The sequence below is a fragment of the Vombatus ursinus genome, unplaced genomic scaffold (genome assembly GCF_900497805.2).
Source record: "Vombatus ursinus unplaced genomic scaffold, bare-nosed wombat genome assembly UNPS02014793.1, whole genome shotgun sequence".
Classification (NCBI taxonomy): Eukaryota; Metazoa; Chordata; class Mammalia; order Diprotodontia; family Vombatidae; genus Vombatus; species Vombatus ursinus.
Genome location: NW_020954571.1, coordinates 9,680,481 through 9,699,376, shown reverse-complemented (window position 1 = coordinate 9,699,376; position 18,896 = coordinate 9,680,481). Strand labels below are relative to the sequence as shown.

Here is an 18,896-nt window from a genome sequence, read left to right as displayed (position 1 = left end):
TTTCTATTTGCCCAGTTCTAATTTTTAAGCAATTATTTTCTTCAATGAGCTTTTCAGTTGGGCTGATTCTACTTTCTATGGAGTTCTTTTCTTCAGTGATTTTTTTTGTACATCTTTTCCCATTAGGCCATTTGGGGATCTTTAAGTTTTCATTTCTTCCAAGTTAGTATGATCTAAGGAGGGGTGTGGTCACTGCTCTCCTGGCCTGTGCTGTGGTCTGTGAGTGACCACAAGTATTCTTTTCTGCTATGGAAATGTGACCAGGGTCCCCACTACCTTGTAGCCCCACATTCTAGTGTTGTAGTGCTCCTCCTCACCCTGGGACTGTGACGCAGCACTGCATATGGGCAATACAACAGAGTCCTGCACTCGGTCCCAGCAGAGGGTCCCCTGTAACCTCCTTCTGACCAGTTGTCCGACCTTCTTATTGTCTGTGGGCTGAGAACTCCAGAAGCCACCACTGCCACTTCAGTTGTCCCTAAGGCCTGCTGCTGGGACATGGCCCATGCTGGACCACACTCTCCTCTCACTTCAATGAGAGAAGCCTTTTATGCTGACTTGCTGTGTTGTCTTGGACCGAATAATTGTTTCGCCCCATTTTTTTGTTGGTTCTGCCACTCCAGAATTCATTTTGAGGCCTGATTTTGAAGTTGTTTGGAGGGGAATTTGGGAGAGATCAGGCAAATCTCTGTCTTTATTCTGTCATCTTGGCTCCAGTTCTGATTTTTAAGGAGTAGTTTTCTTCAGTATTTTTTGTGCCTCTTTTAAAGTCAAGCTGTTAATTTTCTTTTCATCATTTTCTTGAAAGCTCTCATTTCTTTTCCCAATTTTCCTCTGTTATTTGATTTTTTTAATCTTTTTTTATCTCTTTCTTTAGTTCTTCTAAGAGTTCTTGTTGGGCTTCTGTCCAAACTTCATTTTTCTTTGGGGGGCTCTGCTTGTGGATGTTTTTAAGTCATTATCTTCTGAGTTAGTGTCTTGAGTTTCCTTGTCACCATAAAAGCTTTTTTATGGTCAGATTCCTTTTTGTTTGTTTCTTTGTTTGCTCATTTTTCCAGCCTGTGTTAAAGCTGAGCTCCGTGTATCTCTGGGGAAGATGACTGGCCTGAGCTTCAGTCATTTATGTTCTGCTGCTTTCACCACTAGGTCTCAGGCCTGCTTCTAAGGTGGTATGATCCCAGGTTTGTGCCCTCCACGTCTGTTTGTAGTGAATCCGGTTTGCACAGTTTCACGCATTTCTCCAGTTTTCTTTGGCAGCAGAATAGAAGCCAAGGTGTGACTGTGGGTGTGGGTGTGGGAGAGATCCAGGCCTGAGGCTTAGCCTGGCAAGATCTTTGATAGGATAAGGGGGACAAGGAACTTGAGAGAATAGGACAGTGTGGAATTGAAGCTGGTTTGCTAAGGAGTCAAGATGGGGAAGGGAGGAGAGTGTGGCTAGTGCATGGAGTGGTGGTGTTGGAAAGAATTGAAGGGTTCACTGTGAAACATGGATGAAGATTCAGCAAAGGAAACTAGGAAGAAGCAGTTAGACAAATCATGAAATTCCGAGAGAAGAAAGACCCTGGGAAGAGATGGTGGTCAGCAGTCTCAAATGCTATGTTGAGGTAAAAAAGGAGAATTGAAAAAAGACCTTGAGATTTGGTAATTTAGAGGTCCTCAGTGACTTTGAATTGAGTGATGAGGTTAGAAGTCAGATGATGAGTGGCTGAGAAGTGAGTGGGGGGAGATGGCAGCAATGAGCATAAGCAGCTTTTAAGGCTGTCTGACTCCAGCGTTAGGGCTATAGTGGCAGCCAAAGCATCAAAACGTTCTCCAAACTGTAACTGAGATGACATTTCATTTGGTTCAAGTCCCTGACTTTTACCTGCCTCATGGCCTGCAATTTTCACTGCTTGAATGGAGAAAAGAGCCGTCAGCATGCTCACCACATGCTTGGTGGTAATGGTTCAGTCTGAGTTTGTGTCTGTAGTGATACTGGGGAATCTTTGAACTTGGTTGCTGCTTTTGGGCTCCCCATAGGCTTGAGCAGTGCCCTCTCTAACACCCCTCTCCTTTTCAACCCCCATTAACGAGCCAGTAAAGTGAGGAGCTGTAGCCGTTTCTCTGTCCCCCACTGAGGCCACAGGAAAGGGACATAGTTCTTCATGCCCCAAGGAGAAGCTAGGCCTGGTAGAACCGTACCTGCTTATGCCCATTAAGCCTCATCTCCCTCCCTTAGGGAGTTCTTTGCTTTCCCCACCCTTGTCTGAATATTTAATTTTAGTTTTACCTTCAAGTTTTGAAGGAGATGTAGAAAAAGTCTCTGCTAAGCATGTATGTACTTATTAAATACTTGGATGAATTTGAATTATTGTATTAAACATTTCAGGACTCTGGTAAAAAAAATTTTTTTTTTCTCCAGGGTCATGATTTGTGGGGTAGAGACAAGTTCTAGGACACTCTGGGTCTTTAAATCACCTTTCCATGTAGCCTGATGGATTACACACCTCCTCCCATCCTTAACGTTAGTCAAGTGACTTAAAAATATTACTCTTCATAACAGTAAGTTTCCTCAAAAGAAAATAAATGCAGACCCAGTTTTCCTCCCTACAATTGCTGTTTCACTTAGGAATTTTGAAAGATTAAGGATCCTGGCCATCAGTTTGTTTCTGAGCTGCTCTGTTTACAACTTATTTCTCTGGGTTGCCAGGTTAGCACTAGCTATTGTATGGCCCTCCTTGGCAGATTCAGGAACCCTGAAGAGGCAGAGTGGCTTTTAAAAAATTTTTTTAATTTTAGACAAATACTAAAACTTAAATACATAATAAGAAAAGAAAAAGAAACATTATAAACTTAAATATAAAATAAGAAACAACAACCTGTCATGTGCACAGCAGAACATAGGAGAAGATTCAGAATATATAGCAATAACTTATTTCAAGAAAACCTATATATTAAATACCATGCGTTATGTTGAAAGCTCTCCATCTTTTCTTTGCTTCCTTAGGTTTTCTTTTGTTCTCTGCTGTACACGTTTTATTTTGTTCTTTTTCCCCCCTTCCTTCCCCCTACCTGTCACCCCAAGGTTACAATTGAGCATGGAAATGCTTATATATAGGTATTGACATATACATACACGTACACACATATGCATATATACATGCATACATACATATATAAACATGTACTGCCCTAAGAGATTCTACTCCTAATGTTATTTTTGTTTGTGCATCTTTTTTCCTCTCTCCTACCTGCTCCTTTGCCCTCCTATTACTTAACCTACCCCTACTCTAGCAATTTCTCCCTTGTCTTCCCATTTCCCTAAATCTAAACACTCTTTTGTAGACTCTTTAGACCTATTCCCTCACCCTCCCCTCTCAAGCTCCCTCCCTTATCTCCCCATTCCCCTCAATCTAAAGGCCCTTCTACATCCACCTTTTAACCTATTCCCTCACTCTCCTCTGGAAAGATCCCTCCATTAGTTTCCCCCCGCCCTATCCCCTTAGGATTTTATTTCTTTCTAAGTTTGGAAGACTTTTGTACTCTTTTACATGTATATGAATTTTCCCCTCTTAAACCCATTCCTGGTGAGAGTAGGTTTCCAGAACTACCAGCCCCGCTCCTGCATCTAATTCCTCTGTACTGGTTCTTCCTCTTGCACCTTATATTGTATAAGATAATTACTCTTTTAGCTGTTATTGAGTGGTTTTACTTTTTGAAATTGTATCATACTCAGGTCTACCCCAATCTTTCTTATAAGCTACCTAATTACTAGTAACAATCTTAGACATAGGTTTTACATTTTCACACATTAAAGGTAAACATTCTATCCTTATTTAGTCCTTTGTAATTGGTCATTGGCATGTACCTTGTATTTCTTTTGGCTCTTGTATGTCTTCTATTGAGTTCAGGGCTGTTTTTTAACAGAGTTCTGAAAGTCTGACAGCTGATCAAATGTCCATTTTTTGTTTTCATTCAAAATTATGCTTAACTTTTCTGGGTATGATATTTTTGGCCAGAGGCCCAGTTCTTTTGTTCTTTGATATATAGTGTTCCAAGACCTGCTGTCTTTTAGTGTTGCCAACGCTAGGTCTTGTGTAATTCTAATTGTGGTACTGTCATATGTAAATTGGGTTTTTTTCCCTTGTTGCTCGTAATATTTTGTCCTTGACTTGGGGGTTTCAGAATTTTACTATAATGTTCCTGTGAGTTCTCCTTGTAGGTTCTCTTTCAGGTGGTGATCGGTGGATTGGTGGATTTTTTCTATTTCTACTTTCCCCTCTTGTTCTAATGCAAAAACATTCTCTGTTTTTTCATTCTTTATATATATATTTTTTTTTATTTCTTCATCTCTTGTAACTTTGCTAGCTTCCCCTTGCCCAAGTCTGATTTTCAAGGAGTCATTTTCTTCCTTAAGATTCTGGATCTGTTTTTCTAATTGGTTGACTTTCTTGTCATAATCATCTTGTTTTTCTTGTATTATTCTTATTTTTCTTTTTAATTTTTCCTCAATCTCTCTCACTTGATTTTTAAAGTCTTTCTTAAGTTCTTCAGTGAATTTTTTTTGGGCAGGTGACCATTTGACATTACTCTTTGGGGTAGAAGAGAGTTTCTTTGCTCCAGTGTCCTCCTCTGAAGATGAACCCTGGTCTTCTTTATTCCCATAGTAGTTCTTTATGGTTGGATTCTTTCTCCTTTGCCTGTGCATTTTTTTTTTGTAATAATTTAGTTTTTATAATTACCTCTAGTCCTGGGGTATGGGAGATGGTGCCTCTGGTCTCTGATCCTCTTCAGTTCTCCCCTCTGACCTTGAACTCAAACCAAGACCTCTGTAAGTCCCCCAGGCAGCAGTGTCCCAACCCACTATGTCTGCGGGTGCTGGTTTCTTCTTGCCTGGCCACAGCACAGTTGAGTATGGCATTCCTTGTCAGCAGAGGTTCCCTAGGTCTTACCCAGGTCAGATGCCCAACTCTCCTCATAGTCCTGGGGGTAAAAGTTTCTGTGGCTGGAACTGACTAACCTCAGGGCTTGCTTCTTGTTGTTAAAATGGACCCTAGCCTTTCTTTTTTAACTCTTCACAAGGTATTTACTCTTCACAAGGAAGAAATCTAGTCCTGCGATTTTTCTTCAGGTCTTCTCAAATTGTCCCAAGAGGACCCCTGTCTGCCCCTACTCTTCTTTGTTTTCACTGCTCTGTGTTGGCCCTGTTTTGTGGAGGAAGATCTTGAGAGGTTGAAATTTTCTGACCTACTCCGCCATCTTCCCAGAATCCTCTCCCAGAGTGGCTTTTAACACTAATTGTCCTCATGAGCCCCACTGAACCCTAGCATCATCTCTTGGTATCTCAAGGAAACCTAGTGTGTTCACTGTTGTTCTTGGTTGGCAGGACACCCAAGAGTTCCTGCGCTGTTTGATGGACCAGCTACATGAAGAGCTCAAGGAGCCAGTGGCAGCTGACATGAAGGACTCTGACTCCAGTGACTCGGAAGAGAAGCGGGAGGGCGACCGGAGCCCTTCAGAGGATGAATTCCTCTCCTGTGACTCCAGCAGTGATAGGGGTGAGGGGGATGGGCAAGGCAGAGGGGTGGGCATGGGCAGCACCCTGGCAGAGACTGAGTTGCTGATCCAGGATGAAGCGGGCAGGGGGATTTCAGAGAAGGAGAGGATGAAGGACAGAAAATTCTCCTGGGGCCACCAGCGAACTCATTCTGAGCAAGTTGATGAGGACGCAGATGTTGATACCACCATCACCGCCATCGATGATCGCCCCACTGAAGCCCTCCCCTCTCCACGTTCCACCAGCCCGTGTAGGACACCAGGTACAGATGCACAGCCCAGAGCTCCTCTGTTTCTGACAGGGATGGTGCAGAGGGAAGAGAAACCTCAGTTGGAAAGGTGAAACACCATATGTTTGTGGCATCCACCACCCTAAAGAGGTATTGCTTTTCCCACGGTGGTGGTGGGAAAGGCAACCTGTGATGTAGAGTTGAGAGCAGCTGATGTGGTAGTATTTAATTTGGGAAAATAATTGGAGCTATGGTTTGATTCTACTTATGGCACAAGAGTATGTTCTCTTCCCCCTCAGGCACACTGTCAGCTGATGGATCTGTAGGCAGCACTGCCTCTGAAATAGCTGCGGAAGTCCTTTGGCTCACAGCTTGGCCTCTTTCTCTTCCTAGAGCCGGATAACGATGCATATGTGCGATGCTCCTCCCGCCCATGCAGCCCTGTCCACCATGAGGCACATTCCAAGCTGGCGAGCAGCCCGCCTCGCTCTAGCCCTGTGAGAGTGGGACCATCCTATGTACTCAAGAAAGGTACTAGCTGCAGGAGGAAATGAAAGCAGAGGGGCTGTCTGTAATATCGTTGTCTAGTATTATTACTGGAGGTAGTAGCATCGCGTTAGTATCATCTCTGATATAGGTCGAGAAAAAGATATTAAATTTGTACAGATTCATCGTATAAACAACTCCTCAAGATTGGGAGGATGATCAGAGGATAAGCGTAAGCTGTCTGCAGCATCAGCATGACATGTAGTCCATCCTCTTCGCCGATAGGCCGAGCTCACATCTGGAGACTCATTGGTTCTGGTGTCACTTCCCCTGCCCAGACTTAACACGATTCCTTTAACCCATCCTGTTTTCCAACTTTCTTCCTTTGTGTTGCCCTCCTGAGTTTTGTCCTGGCTCTTTGCAGTCCTCAGGGTACGGAGTCCCAAGCTAGATACTATTCCAAGTTAATTTGAATTTGGGGAGCACCATTCTTTTCAGGTACTGAGTGCTTCTTGGCATTATTTTGTTGCTCTGTGAAGCAGGAGGATCAGATTTATCCCCATTTTGCATCTGGGAAACTGATGTCCAGGGAAGTTAAGCAGAATTGACTCGTCCCAGGTCACGTGGCAAACCCCTGGTGGGAACCAAGACTTGAATCTACATGTCCTGATTCCCAAGCCTGGATTTTTTCAGCTATACCATACCTATGTAAATGCCTCCTAGACAGGGGTTGTCTGTGCAGATCTGTTGGGGCAGGTGACAGATATCTGGTGGGTTGTTCTTCTCTAGCCCAGGTGCTGGCTGCTGGGAAAAAGAAGAAAGAGCTTCAGTACCGTAGCGTCATCTCAGACATCTTTGATGGCTCCATACTCAGCCTGGTGCAGTGCCTCACCTGTGACAGAGTACGTCAGTCACGAGCATTTTTAATTATGAAATCACCACCAATAATAAAGTAATAAGATAGCTAGGCTTATTCCTAGGACACCCCACCTTAGGATATAACCGTTCTACCTTAAGTTGTTTTTGATGAAAGATACTGTCTCAGATACTTTTTCCCCTTATCCGAAGTAGACTGATTTTCTCATACTTACTTTCGACTTCCCCAAAACAGCTTTTAAGCTACAAAGGAAAAGCAGGTAGGAAAAATGGAGCTAGAATCCTTAGCTCTAGAAGCGGAAGGTCACCAGACATGGATCCGATTGACTCATCCAGAGAGTTTTTGTGTTTTGAATGAAAGGCCTGGTGATATTTGGCCCAAAGAACTCTGTGACTAAAGACCCTCTCACTGCTAGCAGTCATACTGCTCCAATTTTAGATAACCGGGGTTTGTTTAATTGTACAAATCTTTCTTGATTCAGGCAGGAATGGGAGTGATTTCAGAACAGAAATTTCCCAGTTGTGTTTGGTTGGTACTCCCCTGCTGTTATCACCCAACAGTCACTACTCAGGCCAGGGGATTGGGCCAGGTAGCATCAGAAACAAACTCATTTCATTTGCCCCTGGCAGGTATCCACCACTGTGGAGACATTTCAAGACCTGTCACTTCCCATCCCAGGGAAGGAAGACCTGGCCAAGCTGCACTCGGCCATCTACCAGAATGTGCCAGCCAAGCCAGGGGCGTGTGGGGATAGCTACGCGTCCCAAGGCTGGCTTGCCTTCATCATGGAGTATATTCGACGGTACCTTCTTTAGTTCATCCCATGAAGCAAATTAGGGTGTTCCCTATTCCTACCTGTCTTGATGGTAAAGATAATTATTGGCTTCAGATCCTTAACCTAACTACAAAGACCTCCTCCTCATCCCTTCTGCCACATACTCACACCACCAGCAGGTTAGAAATGGTGCTGATGAGTAAGGGGTCACGTATCTTTTACCTTTCTTAGGTTTGTGGTATCTTGCATCCCCAGCTGGTTTTGGGGTCCTGTTGTTACCTTGGAAGACTGTCTTGCTGCTTTCTTTGCTGCTGATGAGTTGAAGGGTGAGTTGAGCTGCAGCTTTGAAGGGAGGCAATCCACTTCACCTGGAGAGTCAGCCAGTGTTCTCAGAAAGGCTCCTTGGGCCCTCTGACCAATGAGTGTTGCTTTGAGGGTAAAAATTGAGAGAAGCCTGAGGAGTTCTTGCTTTGATAGTTTCTAGAACTAACAGAGCAACATATTGTCACTGATTCTTTGACAAAAGAATAGCAGTGAATAGACCAGTTTTCTTTTCTCCTCATCCCAACATATGGGGGGGGTACCCATGTGGCGGCTTCCTTTGTCCAGGATGCATTTGCCATGGAGGTGGGTTAAGTCAATAACCATTCTCTTTGGTTCCTGCTAGACTCACTGCAGACAAAGGCTTCATTCGTCAGGTGAAACAAGGATTTTTTTTTTTTTTTTTTTTTTGGTGAGGCATTTGGGATTAAGTGACTTGCCCAGGGTCACGCAGCTAGGAAATATTATGTGTCTGAGGTCGGATTTGAACTCAGGTCCTCCTGATTCCAGGGTCGTGCTCTATCCACCTAGCTGCCCCTGAAACAAGGATTTTTAAGATTCATCTTCTTGACTTTGGTTTTCTGTTTCCTCAGTTCCTTTATTTTTTTTCTCCCCAGGGGACAATATGTATAGCTGTGAAAGATGTAAAAAGTAAGTGTGTGTTTCCTTTTTTTTCCTTATCTATTTCCGTTGGCTCCTTTTTCTTGCTAACCAATTAGTGATAACCCAAGAGAGGCCTGAGGGTAAAGGAAGAGTCCAGCTGGGCCTTGCTCATGCAGCGCTACGTACCTTTTGTACTCAGTGCTTCTCTCACATGGAGCCATGGTGGTTTGTGTGTTTCTTAGGTTACGAAATGGAGTGAAATACTGTAAAGTTCTTCAGTTACCTGAGGTGAGTAGAGGAGCCCTGCTCTTCCCTCAGCTCTGCCCTTTTAAGATTTGTTTCCCTCAAGCCAGCCAGGGTAGAAATGCAAAAAGGAGACCCATTGAAAGGAAGAAACCATTTCTCTAACTGGCAGAAAAGAAATGGGCTTTCTTTAGGTTGGCCCAAAGTCCCTGGAAGCAACATCTGAGTCTTCAGGGAGGAAAAAACCTCTGTACAAACAACACAAGCTTGTTACTTTGTGTTCATGTTATCAGTTTGCTTTGCTTCTGGTTCATCATTCTGCTGTATGCACATTGAAAGGAGTTACAAAACCCAAAGTTTGGGTAAAAAGATCTGCTTCTAAAAGTACTTTGGATCTGGTGCTGCATTTATCAGTAGCAATGAAGTAGCTAATAGAATATTATAGCACAGCCTTCAGAAGATCTGCTGGTTTAACAGTAGATGCTCCTTAACAGAGCCACAACCCTGTAATGGCATCTCCTTCACTCTCTTAAAAAAGCGACCAAGTGGAGTTCACATGGAGTTAGTTCATCATGATTTTGTCAAGTGTCTGTTCTTGTGGGAAGTTTTAAATGGGAGGTCTTTTGTCATCATTTCTCTCCTGGAAACAAAAAATTCAAACTACCTTGGGTCCTAAACCATATAATTCAATAGGTCCTAGACTTTTTGTGAATACTTGTGTTTGTCTTTTAAGGCCTCGGTCTAAGTGATCAAAAAGAATATAAGGAATCCTGACTGAAGCATTGTTGAGGAGCTGTCCAAACTTGCAAAGACCTTCTGTTAGGCTGTTTAGAGTTCACATAGCCTCTCATCCAGCCAGCTCCTGGAAATACCATCGTTGGGTTTGTTTGTTTTTTTTCCTTTTTTAGATCCTGTGCATTCATTTGAAACGTTTTCGGCATGAAGTGATGTATTCATTCAAAATAAACAGCCACGTCTCCTTCCCCTTGGAAGGTCTGGATCTCCAGCCCTTCCTTGCCAAGGAGTGTGTCTCCCAGATCACCACCTATGACCTCTTATCTGTCATCTGCCATCACGGCACAGCAGGCAGTAAGTCAGCCCACGTTCCAGCGTTCAGGCTAGTCCAGAGGGACCAGGTTCTTCCACCATCTCGCATCACTGGCCATCTCATCCCATCTTAGCATCATGGACCCATTCATAAACAGCCAGACTAGCCTGCTTTTGAATTTGCCTTCTTTATTCTGGATCTTTTCCCTCCAACCTGTGTGTGTCTCTTTGACCCTTCTTTTTTACAATAGGTGGGCACTACATCGCCTACTGTCAGAATGTCATAAATGGCCAGTGGTATGAGTTTGATGATCAGTATGTCACAGAGGTCCATGAGACAGTGGTCCAGAATGCAGAGGCTTATGTCCTCTTTTATAGGTAAGATGTTTATTGAGTGACATCCTGGGGAATGGAGTTAAAGAATGCCCACTCTCCGTGACTTCAGAGGGAATTGTGTCTGCTAGTCTGGAGTCCTGCTGCCACATCTGTGGCTGTTGACTCTGCACCAGTGGAAGAGGGGTGGCTTCTGTCCTCTGTTGCTCCCATGACTTCTGACCCCTGGTGGGCGGAGATAGAATGCCTGAAGAGCATTAGATGGTCCTTCTCTCCCTCAGCTTGGTGTATGTCCTTATGGAAGTGGCCTCACTGCTCCGGTGTGGTTCTGTTTTTGCTTCTTGCTTGTCAGGAAAAGCAGTGAAGAGGCAGTGCGGGAACGTCAGCATGTAGTGTCCCTGGCCACCATGAAGGAGCCCAGCTTGCTCCAGTTCTACATTTCCCGCGAGTGGCTCAATAAGTTCAACACATTTGCTGAACCAGGGCCCATTACAAACCACACATTCCTCTGTTCTCATGGAGGTAGGGCGCCCTATCAGGAGTTGTTTCAGTAACAGACTCAAGTCTTGGGAACAACCTTGAATGATGGCTCTAGGCCTTTCACTTCCTCTCCTTGTTTTCCATAGGAATCCCACCTAATAAATACCATTACATTGATGATCTTGTGGTGATCCTGCCCCAGAATGTATGGGAATATCTCTACAACAGGTAAGACTCCTTGGTCACAGCAGGGTTTCTCTCTGATTCTGTAGGAAGGGGCCAATAACCATTTCCTGACCTATTTGTAATCCATGCTTTGCCCACATTATTGAACTTATTGGGACATATGAATTAGAGTAGGAAAAAGGCAAGAGTGCACGAGAATTGGGATTGTTTCATTCTTTGCATTTGCATCCCCAACTCCTGATACATAATAGGTGCTTAATAAATGCTTCTTGCTTTAGAGTAATTCCCAACAGCTGCAAGCTTTGCAAGAGTAAATGCAGAAGTATACATACATACATACTAGCCATTGCTCCAGCATGGTGGTCTTCCTTCTCTGCTTCCTGATCAGAAGCTGCTAAAGGGAAATGAATCCCCAGAACTTCATAACATGTTTTGTAACGCAGCAGTATCCCCTGTGTTGTACCATTTGGGAAATGGTAGCCTGGGAGATAAATCTCCTCTAATTTACTCAACTACAGAGATTTTCTCTATTTAGTTGCAGGACAAGAACACTTGGTTCATAGGGTGCTCTGCCTAGTTTCCAGAAGTTCAAGCATTTCCAGAGCAGGGTGGTTGAAATACTTAGGAACCTTGTAGTCAGAGAAAATCCCAAGAAGCCCACATTTCTCTTTTCAAAAAGCTAGAGTCGATACTTTTGAACATTGTGGTCAGTTAGACCTGCACTCTCAGCTCTGAAGTAGGAAGCACTGGATGGAAGACTGAGGACCTGCCTCTGTGCTGTTTATTCTGGGAGTATCTAGAACACCTTTTTCAGCTGAAGATTTGTTGCTGCTGCTTATACTCTGCACGAAGCCTTGGTCCCATTGACTTCCCTTTATTTTGGATTTGTTGGTCTTTTGTCTTGATCTGGCTGTCTAGGTTTGGTGGTGGCCCTGCAGTGAATCATCTCTACGTGTGCTCAGTCTGCCAGGTAGAGATAGAAGCCCTGGCCAAGCGATGGCGGATTGAGATCGACACCTTCATTAAGGTACATAAGGGGCTGGAGGTTGTTCTCTGTCTTCAGCAGGCAGCTTCCTTGTCACTGCTTTCTGCTTAGAAATATCTGTCTGGTTGTTCAGAAATCATTGACTCAATTAAGGCTGTAGAGAAATAGTATTGGGGGAGGGAAGGGAAGGGAAGGGAGGCAACCAAGGACTCCAGTTCCCTAATGTGTATAATGCACAAAACACTGTTCAATGCGTGGATTCTAGGTATGTGATTGGGGTGGTTGGGGGTTATTGGGAAACAATGAGATTTGTTGTTGTGAAAAGGCCAACACCTTGGAATTAAAAGTCTAATCACTTATGTCCTATTGGTAGCTGAACAAAGCATTTCAAGCAGAGGAATCCCCCAGTGTCATCTATTGCATCAGTATGCAGTGGTTCCGGGAATGGGAGGCATTTGTTAAGGGGAAAGACAAAGGTAAGTATCGTATGAACGCGGGAACTCAGACCCTTAGGAAGTAGGGTAGGGGCTTAGGCATAGGTACAGAGTAGGCCCTTTTAGATAATGGAGTTCCTGCATGGTGATTGATGCTGATTATCAGCAAGGAGCTCAGGGTCTTTGACAGATTGTGAGATCTTATGTGTGGGAGTGCTTCCCTTTGTGGGGCTTGGGCACTTGCTGTGCTGGTGAGTGACTGGGGCAGAGAAGATGTGGGTGTAGCTTTGCCTCATTGATCTCATCCACTCAGGAAGCAAGAGATCTGCCACGAAGCTCAGTTCTGGGTTTCCTCTAGGCGCCCCTCCCCCCCTTGACTCTGCGCATGGGAACATTGGAGTGGTGCCTCTGTCAGCTTCTGACCATGAGGCGCTGCTGTAACCTCTGGGTTTGCTGTGGATTTTCCCTCCTGTGCTCAGTCACTTCCTGCAATATTTGCTTTCTTCCCTTTGGTGGGGGGGAACAGGGTGTCACTCTTGGCATAAATGCCAGCAATCATGTTAAAGCCTGTGCGTGAAGCTCTGTCCTCTGATTTTGTTCCTTCTGACAGTTCACTTCATCTTCTCAGGCAGGTCCAGGGAGATAGTTTTTTGATCTGTTGTATGGAAACTGTTTCCTCCCCTTGATCATTTTAATTTTAGTTGAATTTTGAGAAGCTGGCTTACCAGTGAGTGCTTGGAGGGTCAGGAGGTCCTTCTGTTACTCTGTGGAATTAGAGGAGTCTGGGTAGAAGCAAAAAAGCCCCAACGGCTTCCCCTAGCCAACATTATTTCTGTTTCAGACCCTCCTGGACCCATTGACAACAGCAAGATAGCAGTGATCAAAGGTGGCCACATCCAGGTGAAGCAGGGTATGTGTCTCAGTATCCCCTCTCCCAGGGCCTCACTGGGGCTAATTTTGTCTCTTACTGTCATAGCTGCTGTGGTTGCTGCTGTTGAACATCACGTCCCCTTGGGGCCCAGTAAATACTTCTGATAAATGCTTCCTGTGTGCGGTGACTCCTTCTTCCCCTTCAGTACCATACATATCTCTTCCTGTTGATTTAGACAAGAGTGGGAAAACCTCGATTTTTACGAGAGATCTGTTCTCTCTGCTCCGGCTCTCGGCTCTGGGCATCCTCTCTGGCCCCATGCCCAGAAACCCTCCTTCCTCACCTCCACCTCCTGGCTTCCTTGGCTTCCTTCCCATGCCAGCTGAAATCCTCCCTTCTACACTCCCTGCAGGGCATTCCTTCTGTTGACTTTCCTCTTTATCCTGCATGTAGCTTCTTTATACCGAGTTGTTTACTTGTCTCCTCAGTTAGACTGTGAGCTCTTTGAGACGAATTATCTTTTTGCAGTCTGTACTGATGATGGGTGTAGATTCTTAGCCACCTATTTCTGATTAAGAATTAGAAATCCATTTCCTCCAGGCCTGTTCTTCTTTCCTATTGAGAGGCAACATGACTTAGGGAATAGAATGGGAAATGGAGGGGCTGGGCATGAATCCCCTTCTGATACTTAGTAGCTTTGTGGTTTGGGCAACTGACTTTGCCTCCATTTTCTTATCTAGAGAGTGGGAATGGGGGGCAGCTAGATGGCCCAGGGGATAGAGCACCAGTTCTGGATTCAGGAAGACCTGAGTTCAAATTTGGCCTCAGACACTTGACATTTACTAGCTGTGTGACCCTGAGCAAGTCACTTCATCCCATTGCCTCGCCAAAAAAAAAAAAAAAGAAAAAAAAAAGAAAAACAGTGAAGTCAATAGAAAGTGGGAATAATAAGCTATTTTAGCACCTGCCTCACAGGATGCATGTACTTGGCAAGATTTCTATGAGAATGTACTTAAAACATTGCATAAATGTCAGATATGATTGTAATTCCTTAGGATCTGAAGGAAGATGGGCTAGCCCATCCTTTACCTCTTCGTTGTACTTGCCTTACTTCCCCAGAAGGAGGCCACTTCCCCAGTGGCCACCCAAATGGCAGCCTGATAGGCATCACAGGGAGAAGAGGAAGGGGTTCCACAGCAGGGATGGGCCTCTTGTATCTCGGACACTTTCTAGTTCTACTGTTCTTATATTTGTCAACTTTGTGGGAGCAGTTAAGGACCCCTGGAGATGAACAACTGCCCTTTATCTTAGGTGTTCCCCCTTTCCCACTAGTTCTGCTCATGTGATGACATGAACCAATATCTTAACATCCTGTGTTGCAACTTCCCTTCTCTCCCAGCAGGCGTCTAAGATAGGTATGGCCCATAGTTTGTACATTTCGCTTTGCAGGAGCTGACTATGGTCAGATTTCAGAGGAGACCTGGACTTATCTGCATACCCTTTATGGAGGTGGTCCTGAGATTGCAATCCGACAAAGCATTGCCCAGTTGCAGGAACCAGAGAACCTGCATGGGGAACAGAAGATTGAGGCAGAGACCCGGGCTGTGTGACCCTCATGGGCCAACTTGTAAGTCACTCTTGGCTAGGTCCCATTCCTGTGCTGCCCTTCAGTGGTATTATTTTTTTCAGAGGGGATTTACCACCAAGTTGCCTTTAAAAAATACCTCTGGGGGGCACCTAGGTGGCGCAGTGGATAGAGCATTGGCCCTGAAGTCAGGAGAACCTGAATTCAAATCTGGCCTCAGACACTTGGCACTTACTAGCTGTGTGACCCTGGGCAAGTCACTTAACCCCATTGCCTAGTGCCCCCCCCCCCAAAATACCTCTGGCACTTGATCTGTTGGAAATGAGTATTTTTGTAGCTAAGATCCCAAGGAATCACAGATACCATTGTCCAAGGTAGAATTCCTTTCTAAAGCAAAGAAGGAGGCTTCCTATAAGGCATAACACATAGCCCAACCACCAAATTCTGTCTTTTCACCTTTTCTTGGTTCTGTAGGGTGATCCAAGTTTTTTATTTTTTTGCAGGTTCGACATGATTGTCTCTTGCCAGAGGATGGGGGTCTTTGCACCTGAGAAGAGGCCAAGTGCTCGGGAAATGCAAACGAGGCAAAAGTGTTCTGGTTCACAGCGAGCAGTGCTGCAACTAGGAAATATATTAACTTGCGGGCTTGTTAAGGCTATCAAGACTTTGTAACACTCCTTTTGGTTTTTGTTCTGATGGCACACAAATTAATCATAGTTAATGTTCCTGAAACTTTCCTGTAGGCTAGCTCTTCCAGTGGGTCTGGGCTCCACAGGTCCAGCCTTGCTGTCTGCTTGTCTGCCATACTCAGGGGATAAAGGTAGGAGAACTGCTTATTCAAAAGGATTTCCAATTGTGCGTTAGATCCAGTGTTCTTGTAAACTATAGGTGTGCACAACCAGAGTAACAAGAAATAAAACCTAGTCCGGAGTCTCTATTAGCTTCACGCCTTTGCTTCCCCCCCACCCCCATCAGATACAGTTAGCAGAAATCTCACTTCAGAGGGATTACAAACATTTCATGATTCAAAACCAGATGCCCTCCCCTACTTGTAAAAGAGAAATGCTAAGCCTTCTCTCAATATTTTCCCATCCAACAGACATACATCTGAGACCCGAGGAACTGCTCTGTCCACTTCTGGGGGAGCTGGTGGATCCAAAACATTCTTTAGATACTAGCTACTGGAAGGTCCCTATTTGGTCTTAATACACATGCTATGAAGTTGCACTAATAAGATGAAAGAGGGCCTCTGGTCGGAGGCGGGCTCAGGAAGCAGCCAGCCATCCCTGACCGCGTTTCAGCAGGGATTCATCTCTACTGCAGAGTAGCATGGGGGGTGGGGGAGGGCTTAGTGAGGTTTGGTGTCAGAGGAAAAAAAAAATCTTTCCATTTGACTCATTTGCTGCTTAATACAGATTCCCTTAAATGGCAAGGTGATTTCCTTCTTCTTGCTCTTAAGTACTTATTAGCTGTATTTATTGGCAGGGAAATGGGGCCAGATCCACTCTGGTCTGGTTCTGAAACTTATCTGGGAAGCTGTGTGCTACCCATCCTCTTTCCCCCTCAAAAAAACTCAACCCAGCCCATTGTGATCTGCCCCAGCTTGTGTGCAACAAACACCAGAGTCCTTGTAGGAAGGGACAGGTGATTCACCCAGTAGAGATAAAAGCAAGCTGGGGTGGAGGGATTGGGGCATAAGGAGCAGCTGGGTTGGCACAGTGGGGACCTGCAGACCTTTTGGAAGTGAACATTAGCCAAAATCCTAGCAGCTGTACTGCTCAGAAAACTGTAAACCTTTGCACAGTGTGTTGGGGTTTTTTGTTACATTGTTTCCCTGGATCCTGCTCTTTTCCCAGAGAGAAAGCAGTGTGCATGTTGATCAAAGAACGAGCCACCTTCGGACCTGTCTGCTGTTCGATGCTCTTTTGTGAACTGCCCCAGCAAGCTCTGAACCTCCCACAGAGCCTCTAGGTCCGCATGTGCTTGTACTGTTCGTGTTGTATAGATTCTGCTGTACAGATTGTAATAACATTTCTGTGTTCAAGTTTGTGCCCAGTGTCATAATAAATACATGTGCATTCATCCCATGGGGGCATGCTTTTTGTATGTTCATGGAGTTCATATCATTACTAGAGGGAAAATCAAAGCTCTTCCCTGAGATAGATATTTCCTTCTCATGCAACAGGCATGAGGCTCTAACCATGACCATGACAAGTGATTTGCAAAAAACCCACCATAACCATGGCTTTCTGAAAGCAGGGTACCATTGAGACAAAGTGTTGGTGCTACCTTTAAAAACTTAATTAATCATTGTATGTGAGACTGTCACTATTAGTTTGTTTGCCCTGAAGACTGAAAAACAAAAAGCCACATTAGCTCTCCTCTCCCCGAAAACTCATAGAAAGAGAGCCAGATGTGATCAGATGAGGAAGTAAGCATTAAACAGATAACAGTTTCCTATTTGGCCGGAAGTCATAGCAGCTACCAGAAGCCGTTTGTCACCACATTCAGAGTGGGACAGGAAAGAGTTGTGAGAGCATCTCTTAGTATTTGAAATGAGCAGTGTTGGTATTGGAGGTGGGTAATCGTATTTTTCAATTAAAAAATCACTGGAAACAGAAAAGAGAACTGATTTCTTAGTCTGGTTTCACCTTCACTTTGCTTCCTTATATTCCACAGAAATGGGGAAACTTCTGGTGGGCTCTAGTTTTTAGTACTACATTTAAACAGTGCTAGTGTTAACCTTTTCCTCTACCACAGCTATCTCCCACACAAACTTATTAGGTCCCTTCCACCTCTAGATCTGTGGGTATATGTGTGTAACTAAATTCCAACCTGCAGGAAAAGTCATACCAAAAAAATCAGTAATTTTAAATAATTGGCATGGAGTATGTTAAAGATTCTAATTCCTTAGGTAAGATATAAGTGACTTTCTGTTCATTATAAACTATTTGTCCTGGATATATGACAATAGTTGCATCATTTAGGGAGGTTTTGTAGGCCTTCATAAATGAGACACTAGTAGTCATGGGTTAGAGTTAATGCCCTTGCAATCAGCCAACAAGCATTTATTTATTAAATACTTACTATGCAACAGGCACTGTGTATACAAAGAAAGGCAAAAATTGTTCTTGCCTTCAAGGAGCTTCCTTAGATGGAAGGTTAACATTTATTAAGCACCTACTATGTGCTAAGCTCTGTGTACATAGAGGCAAAAGACAGTCCTGACGTTTCAAGGAGCTTAAAATGTAATGGGGAGACAACATATAAATAAGCTGTGTACAGGCTAAATAGGAAATAATAGAGGGAAAGCACTAGAATTCAGAGTGGTTAGGAAAAGCTTCCTGTAAAGATGGGATTTTAGTTGGGAATTAAAGGAAGACAGAGAAATTAGTAGGTAGAGGTGAGGGAGAATGTTCCATGTATAGGGAACAGCCAGAAAATATGCTTGGAGCTGAGAGATACGTAATCAATTGTTCATGGAACAGCCAGGAGGCCAGTATCCCTGGGTCTAACAGTACTATGGTGGGAAACAAGATGTAAAGAAAGGTGGTACTCATCTACCTTTGGTGTCCACCTGGCTTTCAGCTGTGCCCTGTGGCTCCAAGAAGCTGTAGAACCCTCTCAGCAGACAGGCTAAAGCAGGTTGAGGGTAACCACCAGGCCTCAAACCCACTGTGAATCAGGGGGATGTCTGTCATTTCTTCAGTCGTGTCCAATTTTTCATTGGGGTTTTCTTGGTAAAGATACTAGAGTGGTTTGCCATTTTCTTCTACAGCTTACAGATTAAGTGATTTACCCAGGGTCTCAAATCTGTGGCCAGATTTGAACTCGGGAAGAGAAGTCTTCCTGACTCCAGGCCTACCACTCTATGTACTGCACCACTTAACTGTTTCAAGCATGTG

General features: G+C 44.3%; 1 protein-coding gene across 3 annotated transcripts in view; it reads left to right on the top strand.

Moving 5' to 3' along the window:
* The window catches only part of USP20 (ubiquitin specific peptidase 20), a 50,660-nt gene extending 33,582 nt beyond the window's left edge, over positions 1–17,078 (top strand). For all 3 annotated transcript variants that reach the window (XM_027869344.1, XM_027869346.1, XM_027869345.1), the window contains 16 exons: positions 5,366–5,798; positions 6,159–6,296; positions 7,041–7,153; positions 7,758–7,930; positions 8,135–8,229; positions 8,842–8,875; positions 9,070–9,115; positions 9,979–10,159; positions 10,369–10,495; positions 10,803–10,972; positions 11,077–11,158; positions 12,035–12,143; positions 12,475–12,577; positions 13,377–13,445; positions 14,856–15,033; positions 15,495–17,078. In XM_027869344.1, the coding sequence (XP_027725145.1) occupies positions 5,366–5,798; positions 6,159–6,296; positions 7,041–7,153; positions 7,758–7,930; positions 8,135–8,229; positions 8,842–8,875; positions 9,070–9,115; positions 9,979–10,159; positions 10,369–10,495; positions 10,803–10,972; positions 11,077–11,158; positions 12,035–12,143; positions 12,475–12,577; positions 13,377–13,445; positions 14,856–15,016 (2,034 nt within the window). In that variant the 3' untranslated portion in view covers positions 15,017–15,033; positions 15,495–17,078. The remainder of the gene's footprint in view (positions 1–5,365; positions 5,799–6,158; positions 6,297–7,040; positions 7,154–7,757; positions 7,931–8,134; positions 8,230–8,841; positions 8,876–9,069; positions 9,116–9,978; positions 10,160–10,368; positions 10,496–10,802; positions 10,973–11,076; positions 11,159–12,034; positions 12,144–12,474; positions 12,578–13,376; positions 13,446–14,855; positions 15,034–15,494) is intronic.
* The last annotated feature ends 1,818 nt before the right edge of the window (positions 17,079–18,896 follow it).